Genomic DNA, 20,514 nt, shown 5'->3' with positions numbered 1-20,514 from the left:
TAAAGTGTGTATCTTTACTCTAATACTGATGGCTTCAGCTTTACTTTACAGTGTTGATAATCACATCTGGACTTACAGAGCCTTTCTGCAGTTCCTCACAGCTGGAATCAGTCTCCATCGTCCCTCCTCTGATGTCTTGTACTTCTTCAGGTCCAACTCATCCAGAACCTCCTCTGACATCTGCAGCATGTAGGCCAGAGCTGAGCAGTGGATCTCAGAGAGTTTCTTCTCTGATCTGTTCTCTGACTTCAGGAACTCTTGGATCTTCTGATGGACTGAGTGGTCGTTCATCTCCGTCAGACAGTGGAAGATGTTGATGCTTCTGTCAGGAGAGATCTTATACATGTTCATGTCCTTCAGGTTGTTGATGGCTTTCTGGATGATTTCAGGACTGTTGTCTGTCAGACCCAGCAGGCCTCCTAAGAGTCTCTGGTTGGACTCCAGAGAGAGGCCATGAAGGAAGCGGACAAACAGGTCCAGGTGGCCATTTTTACTCTGCAGAGATATCTCGATGGCACTCCTCAGGAAGACATCCAGAGATGAGTTTTTGTCGCTATCATTATCCCAATCTTCTGGCAAATGCAACACGTATAAGTCCCTGGTTTGCCAGTCTTTCCCCAGGAAGTCCTCCAGTACCTTTGTCTTCCTGTCGGTGTAACAGTGGAACATGTAGACGGCAGCCAGAAACTCCTGAATGCTCAGATGAACAAAGCAGTAGACTGTTTTCTGGAAGATCACACTCTCTCTTCTGAAGATCTCTGTACAAACTCCTGAGTACACCGAGGCCTCTGAGACATCCAGACCACACTGCTCCAGGTCTTCTTGGTAGAACATGATGTTTCCTTCCTTCAGCTGTTCAAACGCCAGCCTCCCCAGCTTCAGAAGAACTTCCCTGTCAGCCTCCATCAGCTCCTGTGGACTCGTCTCATGTCCCTCATCATACTTCTGCTTCTTCCTCTTTATCTGAACCAGCAGGAAGTGTGAGTACAGGTCAGTCAGGGTCTTGGGCAGCTCTCCTCTCTGGTCTGTAGTCAACATGTGCTCCAGAACTGTAGCAGTGATCCAGCAGAAGACTGGGATCAGACACATGATGTGGAGGCTCCTGGATGTCTTGATGTGCGAGATGATTCTGCTGGACAGCTCTTCATCACTGACTCTCCTCCTGAAGTACTCCTCCTTCTGGGCGTCAGTGAAGCCTCGTACTTCTGTTACCCTGCCAACACATGAAGGAGGGATCTGATTGGCTGCTGCAGGTCGGGAAGTGATCCAGACGAGAGCCGAGGGAAGCAGATTCCCTTTGATGAGGTTTGTCAGCAGCACGTTGACTGATGACTTCTGTGTGACATCAGACACGACCTCATTGTTGTGGAAATCCAGTGAAAGTCTGCTTTCATCCAGGCCGTCAAAGATGAACAGAAGTTTCCAGACAGCGAGCTTCTCTGCTGTGACCTTCTGTAATGTTGGATGGAAAACATGGAGCAGCTCGAGAAGACTGCACCGCTCATCTCTGATCAGGTTCAGCTCCCTGAACGAAAGCAGAATCAGCAGACTGACGTCTTGGTTTTCCAAGCCCTCTGCCCAGTCCAGAGTGAACTTCTGCACCGAGAAGGTTTTTCCAACGCCAGCAACGCCGTTCGTCAGAACGACTCTGATGTGTCCCTGTTGGCCGGGTAAGGCCTTAAAGATGTCGTGGCACTTGATTGGAGTGTCATGGAGGGTCTCCATCTTGGAAGCTGCCTCAAGCTGCCTCACCTCATGTTGGGTATTAACCTCTTCACTCTGTCCCTCTGTGATGTAGAGCTCAGTGTAGATCCTGTTGAGGAGGGTTCCACTTCCTGTTTCATCACTTCCTTCAGTCACACGTTCACATCTCCTCCTCAGACTGATCTTATGTTCATCTAAAACCTCCTGCAGACCACTATCTGCTGAAAGAGAAGAAAAAACATTCTGAGACTGAACAGAGAGCGAGAATACAGATAAATAAAAGTGTTTTTGAATCTATGATATTCATAACAATATTATGAAAATAAATGTCCCTGTAGTTAAACTGAAAGTCCTGTTTTCAGACATGACGACATCAGCAGACAGGTGTACAGTCTTACTCTGTACAGTGCTGGTCTGACTGGCTGTCTGCAGTCCAGGTCTTGTTCTGGATCTGTCTCCACACTGGGGACAGGAGGAGTCTCCTGATGAAGCAGACTGGTCCCAGTATGAGGTGATGCACCGTCTGCAGAACCAGTGTCCACAGCTGGTAGAGACCGGATCCTTCAGGACGTCCTGACACAAAGCACAGCAGGACGGCTGCTCCTCCACAGAAGCAGGACTCCTCTTCCTCTCTCTGTGAAGACATTTCTTTAGAACTAAAATTATTTGGACGACACTGTGTCGAAGCTCAGACGGTCACAGAGAACAGTAAAAGTGTCGTTACTTTTCTGTTTGCATTCAGCTTTCAGTCTGTAATGACAATGATTGTTCCTTTTATCTCAACTCTCCTGCTTTCAGAAACACTAATTAACTGCTTTTCCTATCTGACTGTCTTATTAAACATTTAGTGATCTGCCTGTAGTTTGTTATTAATACAAACACTTCCTGCAGCTACTTCACAGTAAAAGCCTTCCATTAAAGACAGCTGATTATGTCCTTCACTGTTTTACAGTCACTTTGGGCAGCTTAGCTTGAGTTAGTTAGGTTTAAACTGAGGTTAGAAGTGGTCTGAATAACTGTGGAAGACCAGCAGTGTAAGACACGTAGCATGTAACAGTGGTGTCGCAGGTCCACACAGTTTCCTTTTTTGTATATCCTTCCCTTTGTTTCCCTTCACTCTACTGTCAACTATTGAATGAAGGTATAAATGCAATTCAAATATTCTAAAAAACAGAAGTGGTCCAATTCTGCATTTGATCATTTTCTGCCCGTTTTTCATCCATGAGATCACTTTTAGATACGTGCTGCCCATGGATGTTTGTTCTTCACCTTCAGGAACAATATATGGCTGAGAGAATCTGAGCTCAAAGGTCCACTTACTAATGTTTCAAAGCAAAGTGTTAATCAAGCTGAGCAAAGCTTTTCTACAAATGCTTTTTCACCACATGTTGCACATTTATAATGAACTGATTCAAGAAGCATCTGGTGGATCATAACAGCTGATCTGAGGAAGAGCCAAACAACTAAATATTCTGAGGACAAATATGAGAAAATGAATGACATGTTTGAAGCAGATTCTTTCAGATTGTGAATGGTTCTAAATCTTTACAGTGACTTCAACATGACGGCAAAAATATATGAATGTTTTCTTGAAAAGTAAATTCTGAAATGGAGGTTCTCAGGTGTTTTGCTAAAGAAATAAAATGAGATCCATCTTAGTTTGAAACAGTATCTGCACTAATAGTTCTGCATCATGAATATAAATCTTTTAGCATTTAGTCTTCATCCTCAATGCTTCATCTTCCATCAGCTCAGTTTACAGTAAAAACAGTCTCTTACTTTGTGTCTGAGGGTCCAGGTTCATTACTGAAGGCTGGAGGATCATGTTTGGACCAGTCACTCTTCAGAGACAGACAGCTGGATCCTGGAGACTCTGCTCTGTCCTCCTCTTCCTCCACACAAACACTCATCTTCTGGTCTTCAGTCAGTCTGAGAGGTGAAACAGAAACACTGACTGTGAGCTCAGAACACGAGAATCAAGAGGAACAAGTCTGTTCAAGAGTCACAAACAAGACTGAGAAAACTTCTTTAAATCTGCACTGTTTTCTTGGGTAACTGCAGCTTTAATGTGTATTAAACCTGTGTATACATGTGACATTGGTAAGCATCTGAAGTTCCCACTTGTCCTGAACGCAGCACGGTTGACGTACTGGATGTGGGCGGGGCAGCACGAGTTTTATTAAGTTTGTCAATCAGTGTATGATCGATCCCCGGCCTTAAAGACGCGAGGAAGAGACCGCAGATGTATTATTCTGCATTCTTCTTCTTCTTCACGTCAGCATAATGAAAAGCAGCCACTGACTGTGAGCGCAGAACACAAGAGTTTAGGAAACAAGTCTGTTCAAGAGTCACAAACAAGACTGACAACAGGAAGCAGTTTCTTTCCTCTACAGTCCACAGGGAGGAAACCGACTCACAGACTTTGACGGTAAAATAATAAAAATGTTGGATTAACACTCACCCTGCCTCAGCCTTCAGTTTCCTCCTCCTGCTCTGTCGACTCAAAATGGAGTCTGACCTGACTGAACACTTTCACTTTCAGGTTCCTCCCAGTTCTTATTTACTGGAATCACATGACTGTTTCAGTGCGCATGCGTGCATGCGTGCGTGCGTGTGTGTGTGTTGCTCACACAGATCAGCTGTTTAACATGTTGTGTTTATGAGCGTCTCTCTTGGCTTCAACAGACTGAATTAAAATGAGTTTTGGTCAAAATGTTGGAACTTAAATTGTGTTTAAATGATGTAAATAAATGAGTTTTGTTTAAGTTCCAACTAAAGTGCTTTAAACTAAATGAACTGAATGTGTTCTGTTACAGACTTACAGGGAACACAAACAGTTTATCTCAGCACAGGAAACCCCCGTTTTTAATCAGTTAACATTTTTGGGGATGATGCTGTTGATTCTTTGTGACTGAGTAATCTTAACTCAAGGTCCAATAATAGATTTTTTTCTGGAGCTTTAACCTACTTTTTGTTTTACATTATTTATGTTAATTTCCGTTGTTGCTGCCAGTTGGACATTGGTTTTGTGTCAAAGTGTTGAATTCAATTAAATTTTATTTATATGCCGCCAATTCATAACAGAAGTTATCTCATTGCACTTTTCCTATAGAGCAGGTCTAGACCGAACTCTTTATAATATTAATTACAGAGACCCAACAAATCCCACCATGAGCGAGCACTTGGTGACAGTGGCAAGGAAAAACTTACTTTAAGAGGCAGAAACCTCGAGCAGAACCAGACTCAATGGTGGGCGGGAGAGAGAGAGGGAGAGGAGGAGAGAGGTGCATCATGGGAAGTTTCCCTGCAGTATAGGCCTATAGCAGCATAACTAAGGGATGGTTCAGGACTCACCCGAGCCAGCCCTAACTATAAGCTTTATCAAAGAGGAAAGTCTTAAGCCTACTCTTAAATGTGGAGATGGGGTCTGGCTCCCGAACCCAGACTGGGATCTGGTTCCACAGGACAGGAGCTAAGGATGAAAACTAAGGGGGGCAGAGCTTTTGCCATCAGGGCCCCGAGGCTCTGGAACAACTTGCCCGAAGACACAAGGTTTTCTGAGTCTGTGTCTTCTTTTAAGTCTCTTCTCAAGACGCATTTTTATCAGAAAGCTGCCTGTTTGTTTCATTGTTTTTTATGTATTTTATCATTCACTGTGGTGTTTTATTTCTCTCTGTGTGAAGCCATTGTGCTCTATAAATAAAATGTATTATTATTTCCAATAATTATTATTGACTTGGGTTTAAATGTAGCTTTTCCCTTTTGCCAATAATTAATACCAAATAACATATTTCTTTCCAGAAAACAAATTTTATACACTGTTTATTGTCTGAAAATGCTTTTCCTGCACGTCTGTAAACTACACTTCAACCTCTAAAAGTACCTGAATAAATGCTACGTAAGTGCAACAGTGGTAAAGAAAGACAAAACCATCGACAGCATTTGATTCACACACCTTTCCTTAATATAATCTTTATTGCTTTTTCTTATTGGGTTGAATACAGAACAGGTTTACATCTCTTGACTTTGTGAAACACTGTCATGTTTTACTAACAGCTGGGGGAGGAGAGGACAGACGAGAGGATGGAAGGAAGGATGGAAACACAACCACAGGAAATTAAAAAGGTTTTCCACATGACTGCGTGTTAATGCTTTCTGACTGAGGGCAAGCATCTGTGTGTGTTTGTGTTTGAGGAGGTTTTAACCTCTCTGACGTTCCCTTTGACCTCTGACCAGGACAGAAAGTTACACGAGGGTTAAACCAAGACAGAAAACAGAAAAGGTTTGAACCAAAATGTCCGAGCGAGAAGGGAGAACAGAGCGAAGATGTCAACAGTATTATGGCTTTAAAACGCTTGATTGCAGTTGTTGCTGCTAAGGGTGGCCCAACCAGTTATTAGGTTTAGGGAGCAATCACTTTTTCACACAGGGCCATGTAGGTTTGGATTTTGTTTTCCCTTAATGATAACAACCTTCATTTAAAAACTGCATTTTGTGTTTACTTGTGTTATCTTTGACTAATATTTAAATTTGTTTGATGATCTGAAACATTTAAGTGTGACAAACATGCAAACAAATAAGAAATCAGGAAGGGGGCAAACACTTTTGCACACCACTGTATAAATATTCACGACATGACAGCTCCCCAAAAGTGAAACCAAAACATCTGGCTCGCCCCCTGGTGGCTGGCTGCAGTACAAAGCATAATCCCCGCTCCCTCCATGTTAGCGGTTGGGACATGAGCCAAACTAAAAAATCAAAGTTTACCATCCCGGAACCAACAGTCGGTGTGTAATGTGTCACAAATTAGCCTCTAAGAAAGTCTAATAAGATCAGTGAGCAGCTTCCATAATGATACTGGGGTTAGACAGTGACATGGGAGTATTAGCGTTTGTCGAGGAAGAATGTGTTACTATGCATTACTACCTACAAACTCCACAGGACGTGTGAAGTGGCGACCAGATTTGACCCGATGTGGTTTGACTTTAGTTTACGGTACAGTTTTCTTCTACAGAGCAACAAATGACCCTGTAAGAAAGTGAAACCGTGTTAAATAAAGGCCAAATAAATGTTTTGTCCTCTGAGCTCTGTGACTATTATAAAGGCTGTGTCCGATCTAATATGGCATTAAATTCTTCTAATTACAGCCTGTGTTGTCTAATTAAGCTATCAGAGGCCCATGCTGTATCTTATGTGGTATTGTATATAATTTAATTAGACTATGATCTTGTAAAATGGTGTCTAATTGTGTATTAGGATCTCCTGTTTGGTTTCTAATTAGAGTAGAATTTGGTATGATGGTGTCTAAGTATAGTATATTTAGGGTTTAATACGACATATGCGGTTTCTAATTACAGCATAATTTAGGTGTATAGTGTGTAATTATGGTATAACAGTTTACTGTCTAATAAAGAACATTATTTCAAGTATCATAATCTTAATCTCATTTTATTACGTCTTATTAGTGTCCCGCAAAATAAAGTGCGACCAAAGACACGTATGTTAGAATCCTGTTCATTGACTTTAGTTCAGCATTCAATACAGTCCCCCTCCAGGAGCTGGTAGAGAAACTTTCCCTGCTGGGCCTAAACATCCCCCTCTGTAACTGGATTCTGGACTATGCATCAGCACCAGAACACTAGGCACCATCATGTCACACTCAGGCGCCCCCCAAGGCTGCGTGCTCAGCCCACTGCTGTTCACATTGCTCACCCACGACTGTTCTGCCAAGTCTGAAAACAATCACATCATCAGGTTTGCTGATGACACGACAGTGGCAGGGCGTCATCAGCAAAAGTGATGAAACATCATACAGAGAGGAAGTGGAGCAACTGGCGCTGAGATAAAATGATCTATTTCATAAATAAGCAATTTCTCAGCTGATTGCATCAATCAACACGTGGACTGATAACACTGTTTTTAATCATTTTTGTTCATTACAGAACAAACAAAACATTTCACTTACAATTTCATGCAGGTGGGGGCTCGGACATTTTAGGCCAACATTTGTTTGGGCCCCATCTCATTTATTTTAAACATGTGGCATTTAGAGAAAGTGATGTTAAGGTTTTCCCCTTTCTAATACTTTCTTTAGTGTTGCTACTGCAAACAATGCAATATGTTACAGAATGTAATGATAGATTCATATGGAATAAGAACATAAACAGACAAGTATACAGAAATATAATCTCACACTGATGAGAAAGATACTTAAACTTCGTTGCAGACTTCTGCATTCATCAACCTCCAAGAAACATCATAATGTGAAAATCAACAGCAGGTCTCCATCATTGCAGTGCGACACAAATACAGTAATAACCACAGACTTTACCCTAGTTCACAGTCATTTAAACAGCCTGTTTGCAATTTAAATGACTGTAAATGTAAAGTTATGCTGTTTTAAACAGAAGGAAGCTGCAGAGGCACTTTGGGTTCAGTATATCTGAATGAATCTAACAGAAAGAAAAAAATTAATCCAGACTCAGGTCCAGTTTCCAGGTTCCAGGTCCAGGTGGAGGAGGTGGCTGAGTGTGGAGCAGAAGGAGTGGAGGAGTCTCAGTGTGTCTGCAGAGACGGTGTAGAAGGACAGAGCAGGAGCAGAGAGTCCAGATACACTGACGATACTCTGCCACATCCAGAGGAACACACAGGGACGATGGTGGACTTGCCTTTGTGTCTGACAGTGGAGCTGATCTCAGAGCAGTTCAGACTGCAGCACCAACACTCATCTCCACTTGTTGTGATTCCTCCGTCAGTCACTGCTGGGTGAAGCTCTCCTCTCCACTCCACCTCCCAGTAACATGGTCCAGTCAGAGCCTCTCCACACACCAGCTGCTGCTTCAACCTCTGGATCATCAGGACACAGCTGGTCCTCTCAACACAACCGCCTTTCTGACTGCTTCCATCTGATGAGAGAAGAAGACAGACAGCAGAAGTGATAAATCAGTGTTTACAGAGACTCCCTCCATCAGCTGTCAGTCAGTGAAGCAGCACATCCAGTATAAAGACCAGCAGGGACCTCAGTCCTGTTCAGACCAGAAGTGGAGCGGCTGTGTAGCGCAGCCAGCTTCCTTTCAGCGCTCATGTTAACGTGTTGGAGTGAACACACTGAGCTGGAAGCTCACACACCTGCAGAGACTTTGGGCATCGAGTCTGTTTACTCTGCAGATTTCACTGAAGCACACAGTGGAAATAAAGTGCTGAGAGTCCCTGAACGCACCATGACTGCAGAAACAGAGAGATGTTCACTGCTCACTTTAATGATGGATTTACTGCTGTTAGCGCTCAGAGCTGTTAAAAACCAGCGTCTCAGTCACGTCTGAATATTTCATCTACTTCTGAAATGTTACATGACAAATGTGTAAATATGGAGTCTGTTATAAAAACATTTGGACACAACAAAAGACAAATGGACAAATATATATGATGTTAAAGGTCCTACATGTTCAAAGACTGAACAGCTGACTGAACATCAGCTGTGATTACTGGACTTCAGCAGAGGTTCTGGTCTGCAGAAAGACCACATGGTGACTAAATGTAACGATGGTTCTTTGAAATAAGAGCCAGTGATCTGCAGGCTTCAGTCAGACTGATCTCAGAGCTGTGACAAAGATGAACTGATCAGTTGTTTAGTGTTGAAATGAGAGAACAAACACTTTGAGATCAGATTTGATGCTACGACAGTCTGATGAACGAGGACACTGTCTCTGTACATGTTGTAATGCTGCCAGCTGGAATCCAGCTTTATTTCCTGTAGACATGAACACAGCAACAACAGTCGTCTTCACATCGACTCAGACACATGATCACAACGAGCTTCTGGCTCATCTGATTGGCTGACTGTTCTCTCTCTCTCTGTCTCTCTGTCCAATCCTGAAGCCCGTCCCCATCCTCCTCTCACAGCTTCACTGAGGAAAGCAGCCACTGAGAAGGTCGGAGGTTTACAGGAAATACTGGATCTTTGCTTTGATACTAACTGTGTTTAGTACAATACTGCTGAAAGCAGCACGGACTGACTCCAGCCCTCTACTGACCTCAGAGTCTCCAGTCTGCCGTTTGGACTCTTCACAAGATCAGACAGAGGCTTCAGTCCTGAATCCTGCAGGTTGTTTCCTCTCAGGTCCAGCTCTCTCAGATGGGAGGGGTTGGACTTCAGAGCTGAGGCCAGAGAAGCACAGCTGATCTCTGACAAACTGCAGAGACTCAATCTGAATAAAGAATAAATGATGGAGATAAAAATCCATTAATAATCCGATCAGATGTGTTCAGGTTTGAAATGTGTAGCTCAACATCACTCTGTCCTAATCAATGAGCTTTTCCCTAAAATGAGTAGAGTGACTTTGCCATTGTGTTATTGTGGATCATCATCATGTCAGCACAACATTCATACACCTATTCATGTCAACACAGATCAATAACATGCTCTCAGTCAGGTCTGGAATTACAGCAGAAACATTATATTGGAAATAAGACGGTGTAGTACCTCATTCGTCCAGGAGTGTTCTATCGTAGAAAAGGTTTCAGTCGTAGTCGTCTGGACACTGTTTTCAGAATCAAGACGTTTCGGCTCCCATCCGGAAGTCATTCTCAATTGTGAAAATGGACCGGGAACTCAGAAATTTAAGCTACTCTGTGATTACTTAAGCCCTGCCAGCAGGAAGGAGTCTGTCTGAGTATCTGTTGATTACTCTGCCTAGTTTCACCTGAAACTGACCTTATTGTTTCCATGATGGCCCAGTAATCAGTAATCAGGCCTATTGTTTTCTGGGTGCACCTCCCTCATCACTGTTAAGTACCTGATTAGCATATGATTGGCTAATACACTGAACAGAAATTTTGGTCTGAGATTCAACTTGCCAACGGTTTACGACAAAGAGGGGTTTTCTTTTTTCACAAAAATGGCTTCTTTGTCATGCCAATCATATGCTAATCAGGTACTTAACAGTGATGAGGGAGGTGCACCCAGAAAACAATAGGCCTGATTACTGATTACTGGGCCATCTTGGAAACAATTAGGTCAGTTTCAGGTGAAACTAGGCAGGGTAAATATCAGAAACTCAGGCAGACTAGAGGGCGGGGCTTAAGTAACACAGAGTAGCTTAAATTTCTGAGTTCCCGGTCCATTTTTCACAATTGAGAATGACTTCCGGATGGGAGCCGAAACGTCTTGATTCTGAAAACAGTGTCCAGACGACTACGACTGAAACCTTTTCTACGATAATATATTGGGGAAAAAAAAGATTTGTTGTAAATTAAACTACCCAACAGTTTGTACGATTAGTCGATTAATCAATTAGTTGATTGACAGAAAATTAATCGGCAGCTGTTTTGATGGTTGAAGTCATTTTTCCTGTAAAATCATTTCCTGGCTGCAGCTTCTCAGATGTGCAGATTTGCTGCTTTTCCTTTGAATGACTGTAATAACTGTAATGTTTTGTTAATAATGTTGAGCTTCGGACTGTCGCTCGGACACGACACGGTGAAGGCGTCACTTTGGGCTCTGGGTCGTCGTGACGGCGTTTCTCACTGTTTTCACGAGTTTTCCAAACCGAACGATCGATCGATGGAGAAAAGAATCAGCAGATGGATCCAGAATGAAAAGCATCATCAGCTGCAGTCCGATACAAACCGGTTCAACATGAGCTCCAGCTCCACCAGCTGCAGCAGCAACATCCTGCTTTACATTAATGCACGAGGAATAATAACCTGATGATAGAATATATAACAGCACAGCAGCCACAGGGACGCTGCACTGCTTTAATGCTTTAAGGACTTTTTCCTGATTACACTCACACACTTTCACTGAAGTAACATTTTCAAAGCAGAACTGTTACTTGGAACAGAGTCAGGGTATATTCAGGAAGTTAAATTTATACCTTTTAACACCTTTTTTAGGACCCTTTCCATACATTTTACAACCTCATCGCCACTACGAGTTGAATGAACTGAGAGACTAACCCAATGCAAGTTTTATTAGAAAGAGTAATATCAGTAATCAGGCATGTGATTGGCAGAGCTCGGCGCGGTGCTGGGGTTGTGGTGGGGGGGTCGCGTGGTCGTGGAATTTGGGGGTCCTCCCCAAGAAACTGTGATGTTATCTGACTAAAAACTATGCATTTTCCCATAATTTTAGACTAATATTACAATATTTATTTAAAAAAAACACAGGTTGTAGTCACATTACACTTAGACATTAGCAAGAAAAACAGTGAGTTAGCTGTCAGCTGCAGAGGGACAGGTGGGGGAGGGGCTCAGGTGAGCAGCGACAGGAAGAGCTAATTGTCACAGCTGTGTCTTGTTGACTAATTATGCTCTCCCCTTTACATGCAGTAGCATCCTGGACCAGAGGCGCTCACACACAGCCTGGCTGGCTGTGGACCGTTGGACTCTTTGTTTAAACTGTGATCAGAAGAAGAGGATCTTGACCAGCGCAACCAAGCAAGAGGCGTTGTGGTTGAGTGTTTTTGTTGATTGCTGAAAGTATGTGTGTGTGAGCAGTCTGAATAAATAAGACGTAACCTGTAAAATGCCCTGCTGCATCCGTCTTTATGCCAGGGGAACCCACGGTAGCAACAGCTACATTATCATTTTTAACAGAGTAAGAATTGATTTATATTTTAAAAATAACTAAATATTGTTTCTAGAGCAGTAACAATTAAATGTTCACAACAGCAAAGTCATTATATGCACTCAATAATATCTCACTGGAAACAAATCTAAAGTGTCAGTAAAATAAGCCTAATACTCCTGACATCAAAGTTTAGAAAGAACGAAGAACTCAGACATCAGTCAGTATCAGTCCTTCCTGCTGTCCTCTGTCCTCCTCCCTCTGCTGCTGCTGAGATTCACTACCTGGCAGCAGGTACCGCTTGTAGAGGGAGGAGGGGCTGGTTTGGAGGGGGGGCTGCCGTCTCAGCCAGCTGCTAAGTTTACAAGAAATTTTAAGACTTGTGGCAAACTAAGATACACAGTCAGGCTACATACAGATAGCTTTCATTTTAGCTTATTTGTAACAATTAGCTATTAGCTTAATAAGCGCGCTGTGGTTGTAACAACAACTGTCGACAAAACAAGGTGGAAAAATCGCTTTTCTACTTTTTCGTCGAGTTGTCGTCAACTCCAGTACGTTACCTTCACTTAACCTGGTTCACATCTTAACAGAGGACATTTTCTACAGTTTCTTTAACAGAAGTCTTTTGTGACTAAGTTCAGTACAAGAAACATGAATATATGAACTAATGGAAATTTACAACTTTATGGATGTAAGTTATGTATGAACATAAATTAGGTTAAAATGTTAATTAAACATTTAAGATCTATAATAGTAACAGAGTCAGTGAACTGACCTCAGAGTCTCCAGTCTGCAGTGTGGACTCTCCAGAAAATCACACAGCAGCTTCACTCCTGAATCCTGCAGGTTGTTTTCTCTCAGCTCCAGCTCTCTCAGATGGGAGGGGTTGGACTTCAGAGCTGAGGCCAGAGAAGCACAGCTGATCTCTGACAAACTGCAGTTCCACAATCTGAATAAAGAATAAATGATGTAACTTTAGAAGACAATGTTCCTGCATGAAATCATTCAGTGTTCAATAATCTGCTCAGAGCTGAAGAAGGTTTAGAAAGTAGAAGTTTAGAAAATGGAAACTCCAAACACCTGAACCCAACAGGCTGCAGGTTCAAAACTGTAAAATACAGAAAGTGAAAAAGAGCTCTCATTAATATTAATGACATCGTGCTGCTGCTTCAGTAAAGACGTAGTGACTTCACCTCTTAACCTCTGCCAGCTCCACCAGTGGCTCCATCTATACAAACTCATGTTGTGCAGCCAAACACAAATAAAAACCATAACATAAAAATGTTGGAAAAAGCAAATACTGAATATATTTGTTATTATCTGACAGTTGAAATAGAGATTATTATTACAAATAAAACCCCACAGAAACTGATTTAAGATTCGACTCAAGATCCCAAAGTTTCCAAAGATGCCAAATATGTCAGAAATGTGAACAAAAGACATCTACAATATTTCTTTTAGGAATACTGAAGTCATAAAATCAAAGCTTCTTCAGTTTAAACTCTTCAGTCAGTATAAGCATAATAAAGCTTCATAAACATGTTGGAAAAAGCAAAATGAATATATCTGTTATTGTATGATAGTTGAAATAGATTATTTATTCATTCTTTGTATTCATGCATGTTTTATCTTTTATTTAAAAAACCCATAAGGTGACATTTGAGAAGAAACTCAAGAGTTTAAGAGGTTCAGAGTGAATTATCCAGTGGAGATTTTTCTTGTTATATTCAGGTTTTAAATGTGTAGCTCAACATTGCTCTGCCACAGTCAATAGACTAAACCACTGAGGAAGAAAACAGACTTTAGCATTAAGATACTCAGTGTGGATCAGTCTAATATCAGTCTTATGTCTGCAGTTTAGTGTCACCACAACTTTCACATCATATTAATCTCAGCACAGAAGTAAAAAATGGTGTCTGACCTCAGAGTCTCCAGTCTGCAGTGTGGACTCTCCAGTCCAGCAGATAGCAGCTTCACTCCTGAACCCTGCAGGTTGTTGTCACTCAGGTCCAGCTCTCTCAGATGGGAGGGGTTGGACTTCAGAGCTGAGGACACTACTTCACAGTGAGTCTCTAAGAGTCCACAGCCAGAAAGTCTGTGATGATGGAGAATATAAAACTTAAATATAATAAAATCTGACACTTTATTGATCACAAGGTTTGTGGTTTGTGTGTGCTTTGTCTCGTAGTGGCGCATCACATTGCTGCTTTTAATAATCGCCACAGTCATGGAATATATGAGACATACTGGTTTAGGGTTTCAGCTATGAAATCTTAAAATCAAACAGAGAAGCCAGGACTGGGGTGATGTGAAGTCGTCTGTTAAAACCAATAAGAAGCCTTGCTGCTGCATTCTGAACTAGTTGGAGGCGAGAGTGACTTTTAGTTTATGCCAGTAAGGAGGGAGTTACAGTCTTCCAGTCTAGAGAAGATCTATGGCTGATTGAGTTTTTCCAGGTCAGAGTGTGAGAGCATTGGTTGGTTCTTATTTGAAGGAAGCAGGACTGGTCAACTTTTCTGATCTGTGGTTCAACGCGTACATCTGAATCCAATAGTATTCCCAGATTTCTGGCAGTGGGCTTCAGATTAGCAGACAAGGGACAGGGTTTGGGGGGCTGAACAATATGATTTCTGATTTTGAGCTAGAGTTGAAGAAAATGTTGTGCCATCCAACAGCAGACATCAGTGAGACAATCTAAAACAGCAGCTAGGCTTTTTGGGTCATCAGGTTTCAGAGGAAGGTATATCTGTGTGTTGTCTGCATAGCAATGAAAAAAGACTCCTATTGCATTAATAGTATAATTAGTAATAAAGATTGTATTATTATAATTTTAGGGGTAACAGTTTCTTCTCAAGTGGAGTTCACCTGGCTGAAGTAAATGTTTTGGAAACAAGACTACAACAATATAATTTCTCCTCTGAGCTTGGTGACGGTAAAAATCCCTCCACTGAACTGAACCTGCTGAGCTCTCCTTCACTGGCAGAATGAACCTGGAGGCCGTCCCAGCAGCTGACTGTGTAATGAGCTGCTGTCTGAGGAAATCAGCTGCTAAATACACAAAGACTGGCTGCTAACTCAATGAAAACCACAGTGGAAATGTGTGCTGCTATTTTCTCTGCATATCTTGCCTTTAGAGTCACTGATGTGAAATGGTGCAGAAAGGAAACACGTTGTCCGACAGTTTGTGTTTGCAAACTGATATCATTTCTCACATTAAGGTGACCAGATGGAAAAGGTGAGAAAATGGGACAAGCTTTAAAAAACGCTCTCTATCAGTGAACATTACTAAAGCAGCTTTGGAATAAATCAGTTTACAGACCAGTCCATTCAAATCCTACCAGAGAGAGGTAGACAGAGAGAGAGTTTCCTCCCTGTTTGTAAATCTAACTCATTTCTAATGTAGCAAAACACATGAAAAGACATTCATCGTTGGAACTAAACAATGTAAAGTTGCAGCTTTTATTTACTGAGGATGGAGAGGGGGATGCTCTGTTTGTTCTTCAACAGGGAGGATGGCCTCCCCTCACATCCTCTCAAATCAAACTATAGTTATAGATACTGTCTCAACTGTGAAAATAGACAGAACAGTCCTTCATATGAAATAGCTCAGAAACTGCAGAGAAGAATTATAATAGCAATAACTGCATGAACACTTTCATGAAAAAACTTGAACTTCAAGTGATGCTAGTTCCAGCTGATCAGATATCACATGTCTGTGTGTCTGTGTATGGAAAGAACAATAAACAGACATGAAAGATAGAAGATGAACTTGATAGTTATAAACACAAAAATGATTTTGTAGACATTTGTAGTTTAACACATGTAGAATTATTCATCAACAGGTTCATTACTAGTTTAGGAAACTTATAGTGTGGAAGTTTTATATTGTGCATGTGTGTAAAGTGTGTATCTTTACTCTAATACTGATGGATTCAGCTTTACTTTACAGTGTTGATAATCACATCTGGACTTACACAGCCTTTCTGCAGTTCCTCACAGCTGGAATCAGTCTCCGTCGTCCCTCCGCTGATGTCTTGTACTTCTTCAGGTCCAACTCATCCAGAACCTCCTCTGACATCTGCAGCATGTAGGCCAGAGCTGAGCAGTGGATCTCAGAGAGTTTCTTCTCTGATCTGTTCTCTGACTTCAGGAACTCTTGGATCTCCTGATGGACTGAGTGGTCGTTCATCTCCGTCAGACAGTGGAAGATGTTGATGCTTCTGTCAGGAGAGATCTTATCACTGTTCATCTTCTTCAGGTTGTTGATGGCTCTCTGGATGATTTCTGGACTGTTGTCTGTCCGACCCAGCAGGCCTCCTAAGAGTCTCTGGTTGGACTCCAGAGAGAGGCCATGAAGGAAGCGGACAAACAGGTCCAGGTGGCCATTTTTACTGTCAAGGGATTTCTCCATGGCTCTCCTCAGGAAGACATCCAGAGATGAGCACCTGTGTTTGTAGTCTTTTAGGAAGTCCTCCAGTACCTTTGTCTTCCTGTCGGTGTAACAGTGGAACATGTAGACGGCAGCCAGAAACTCCTGAACGCTCAGATGAACAAAGCAGTAGACTGTTTTCTGGAAGATCACACTCTCTCTTTTGAAGATCTCTGTACAAACTCCTGAGTACACTGAGGCCTCTGAGACATCAAGACCACACTGCTCCAGGTCTTCTTGGTAGAACATGATGTTTCCTTTCTTCAGCTGTTCAAACGCCAGCCTCCCCAGCTTCAGAAGAACTTCCCTGTCAGCCTCCATCAGCTCCTGTGGACTCGTCTCATGTCCCTCGTCATACTTCTGCTTCTTCCTCTTTGTCTGAACCAGCAGGAAGTGTGAGTACAGGTCAGTCAGGGTCTTGGGCAGCTCTCCTCTCTGGTCTGTAGTCAACATGTGCTCCAGAACTGTAGCAGTGATCCAGCAGAAGACTGGGATTAGACACATGATGTGGAGGCTCCTGGATGTCTTGATGTGTGAGATGATTCTGCTGGACAGCTCTTCATCACTGAATCTCTTCCTGAAGTACTCCTCCTTCTGGGCATCAGTGAAGCCTCGTACTTCTGTTACCCTGCCAACACATGAAGGAGGGATCTGATTGGCTGCTGCAGGTCGGGAAGTGATCCAGACGAGAGCCGAGGGAAGCAGATTCCCCTCGATGAGGTTTGTCAGCAGCACGTTGACTGATGACTTCTGTGTGACATCAGACACGACCTCATTGTTGTGGAAATCCAGTGAAAGTCTGCTTTCATCCAGGCCGTCAAAGATGAACAGAAGTTTCCAGACAGTGAGCTTCTCTGCTGTGACCTTCTGTAATGTTGGATGGAAAACATGGAGCAGCTCGAGAAGACTGTACCGCTCATCTCGGATCAAGTTCAGCTCCCTGAACAAAAGCAGAATCAGCAGACTGACGTCTTGGTTTTCCAAGCCCTCTGCCCAGTCCAGAGTGAACTTCTGCACCGAGAAGGTTTTTCCAACGCCAGCGACGCCGTTCGTCAGAACGACTCTGATGTGTCCCTGTTGGCCGGGTAAGGCTTTAAAGATGTCGTGGCACTTGATTGGAGTGTCATGGAGGGTCTCCATCTTGGAAGCTGTCTCAAGCTGCCTCACCTCATGTTGGGTATTAACCTCTTCACTCTGTCCCTCTGTGATGTAGAGCTCAGTGTAGATCCTGTTGAGGAGGGTTCCACTTCCTGTTTCATCACTTCCTTCAGTCACATGTTCACATCTCCTCCTTAGACTGAGCTTGTGTTCATCTAAAACCTCCTGCAGACCACTATCTGCTGAAAGAGAAGAAAAAACATTCTGAGACTGAACAGAGAGCGAGAATACAGATAAATAAAAGTGTTTTTGAATCTATGATATTCATAACAATATTATGAAAATAAATGTCCCTGTAGTTAAATGGAAAGTCCTGTTTTCAGACATGACGACATCAGCAGACAGGTGTACAGTCTTACTTTGTACAGTGCTGGTCTGACGGGCTGTCTGCAGTCCAGGTCTCGTTCTGGATCTGTCTCCACACTGGGGACAGGAGGAGTCTCCTGATGAAGCAGACTGGTCCCAGTATGAGGTGATGCACCGTCTGCAGAACCAGTGTCCACAGCTGGTAGAGACCGGATCCTTCAGGACGTCCTGACACAAAGCACAGCAGGACGGCTGCTCCTCCACAGAAACAGGACTCCTCTTCCTCTCTCTGTGAAGACATTTCTTTAGAACTAAAATTATTTGGACGACACTGTGTCGAAGCTCAGACGGTCACAGAGAACAGTAAAAGTGTCGTTACTTTTCTGTTTGCGTTCAGCTTTCAGTCTGTAATGACAATGATTGTTCCTTTTATCTCAACTCTCCTGCTTTCAGAAACACTAATTAACTGCTTTTCCTATCTGACTGTCTTAATAAACATTTAGTGATCTGCCTGTAGTTTGTTATTAATACAAACTCAACACTTCCTGCAGCTACTTCACAGTAAAAGCCTTCCATGAAACTAAATATTCTGAGGACAAATATGAGAAAATGAATGACATGTTTGAAGCAGATTCTTTCAGATTGTGAATGGTTCTAAATCTTTACAGTGACTTCAACATGACGGCAAAAATATATGAATGTTTTCTTGAAAGTAAATTCTGAAATGGAGGTTCTCAGGTGTTTTGCTAAAGAAATAAAATGAGATCCATCTTAGTTTGAAACAGTATCTGCACTAATAGTTCCGCATCATGAATATAAATCTTTTAGCATTTTGTCTTCATCCTCAATGCTTCATCTTCCATCAGCTCAGTTTACAGTAAAAACAGTCTCTTACTTTGTGTCTGAGGGTCCAGGTTCATTACTGAAGTCTGGAGGATCATGTTTGGACCGGTCACTCTTCAGAGACAGACAGCTGGATCCTGGAGACTCTGCTCTCCGTCTGTTGGACTGAACTCTGCAAACACCAAGATGTTTCTATTCGTATCACATGAATCCTTGATAGATTCTCTGATGAAAGCCGTTTAGGAAGCTCTAAACACACAAACTGCTGCTGCTGTCGATAATCAGGAGGTTTAAAAGTTTGCATTAGTCCTCTCAGATCAGATTACAGCTCTTCTAGGTGACTGACAGCTGTCACAGATACTCAGGCTGGATTCAGACAGAATCAGGCGGCCATGTTTATTTGTGCTTAGAACTTAACCGCTGTGAAAAAATCTCCAAATAAGTTTTTCTTCCTCTTATTCACCGGCGCTCTCTGTACCGGCGCTCCCTCCACTTATTCATTCTGTAGGTCGCTCGTCCGTCTCTCTCAAACAAACAACACAAACCAAAGGAAGCTGTTTGTTTTAGTACAGACTTCGAGCCAGACGCAGGTTTCAGTGATGCTTCAGGCTGACTGTGGAGCAGTTTGACCGGTCTGATCGCCGGCTCGGCCACCGCAGAGTGACGTTGGGTTGCGTTTCTCCAAAAGTTGAGTCTGTTTCAACTTTTCTGCCGCAGGTCGCTGCGTTTTTTCCCAGCACCCCCTGCGACCCCCCCACTGCAGCCTAAACGCACTACAGGTATTTTTGCCGCAGCGCCTGATTCTGTCTGAATGCAGCCTCAGAGGAAGATGGCACCAAATATTTCTCTGTCACAAAAAGATTGTTAAATTTAGGCAGCAATTACATTTTAATATACAAACACAGAATCAACAGAAAACATGGCATCAGCAGAGGAAACTGAAAATGAGTCATATAAAGAGTTAGTGTCAGTTCTCTTACTTTGTGTCTGAGGGTCCAGGTTCATTACTGAAGTTTGGAGGTCTTCCTTTGGACCGGTCACTCTTCAGAGACAGACAGCTGGATCCTGGAGACTCTGCTCTCTGTCTGTGGAAACAACAAATGTTTTACTCATATAATAATAATAATAATAACAACAATAATAATAATAATAATAAAACTTTGTTTATAGAGCACTTATCAAAACAAAGTACAAAGTGCTTCACAACAGAAATAAAATACCACAGTGAATGACAAAATATAAAGAAATAAAATACTAAAATACACAAAAGCAATAAAATAAGCAATAAAATAAACAGCCAGTTCAGTTAAAATCAGGATCTGCTTTCAGATAAAAATGTGTTTTGAGAAGAGACTTAAACGAAGACACTGACTCAGACAACCTAATTTTTTCAGGCGAGTTGTTCCAGAGCCTCGGGGCCCTGATAGCAAAAGCTCTGTCCCCCTTAGTTTTCAACCTGGACTCAGGAACAGACAGGAGACTACTGCCTGAAGATCTCAAAGTA

At 42.4% G+C, this 20,514-nt stretch overlaps 2 protein-coding genes across 13 annotated transcripts in view; one reads left to right on the top strand and one right to left on the bottom strand.

The window, feature by feature from the left end:
• The window catches only part of LOC122866462 (protein NLRC3-like), an 876,731-nt gene that overhangs the window by 273,405 nt on the left and 582,812 nt on the right, over positions 1–20,514 (top strand). The window lies entirely within an intron of this gene.
• The window catches only part of LOC122866454 (protein NLRC3-like), a 58,195-nt gene that overhangs the window by 32,564 nt on the left and 5,117 nt on the right, over positions 1–20,514 (bottom strand). For 2 of the 8 annotated variants that reach the window (XM_044176132.1, XM_044176133.1), the window contains exons 3-6: positions 19,991–20,095; positions 19,063–19,182; positions 18,221–18,456; positions 77–1,925 (exon numbers count right to left, since the gene is read on the bottom strand). In XM_044176132.1, coding sequence (XP_044032067.1) covers positions 77–1,925; positions 18,221–18,456; positions 19,063–19,182; positions 19,991–20,095 — 2,310 coding nt within the window. Of the gene's footprint in view, positions 1–72; positions 1,926–2,102; positions 2,339–3,483; positions 3,634–4,165; positions 4,230–7,609; positions 8,610–14,195; positions 14,370–16,244; positions 18,044–18,220; positions 18,457–19,062; positions 19,183–19,990; positions 20,096–20,514 lie in introns of those variants that run through there. The other 6 variants (XM_044176134.1, XM_044176140.1, XM_044176136.1 and 3 more) reach the window with 5 other exon arrangements.

The sequence above is a fragment of the Siniperca chuatsi genome, linkage group LG19, assembly GCF_020085105.1.
Source record: "Siniperca chuatsi isolate FFG_IHB_CAS linkage group LG19, ASM2008510v1, whole genome shotgun sequence".
NCBI classification, from domain to species: Eukaryota; Metazoa; Chordata; class Actinopteri; order Centrarchiformes; family Sinipercidae; genus Siniperca; species Siniperca chuatsi.
This window is presented reverse-complemented; position numbering and strand designations above follow the sequence as displayed.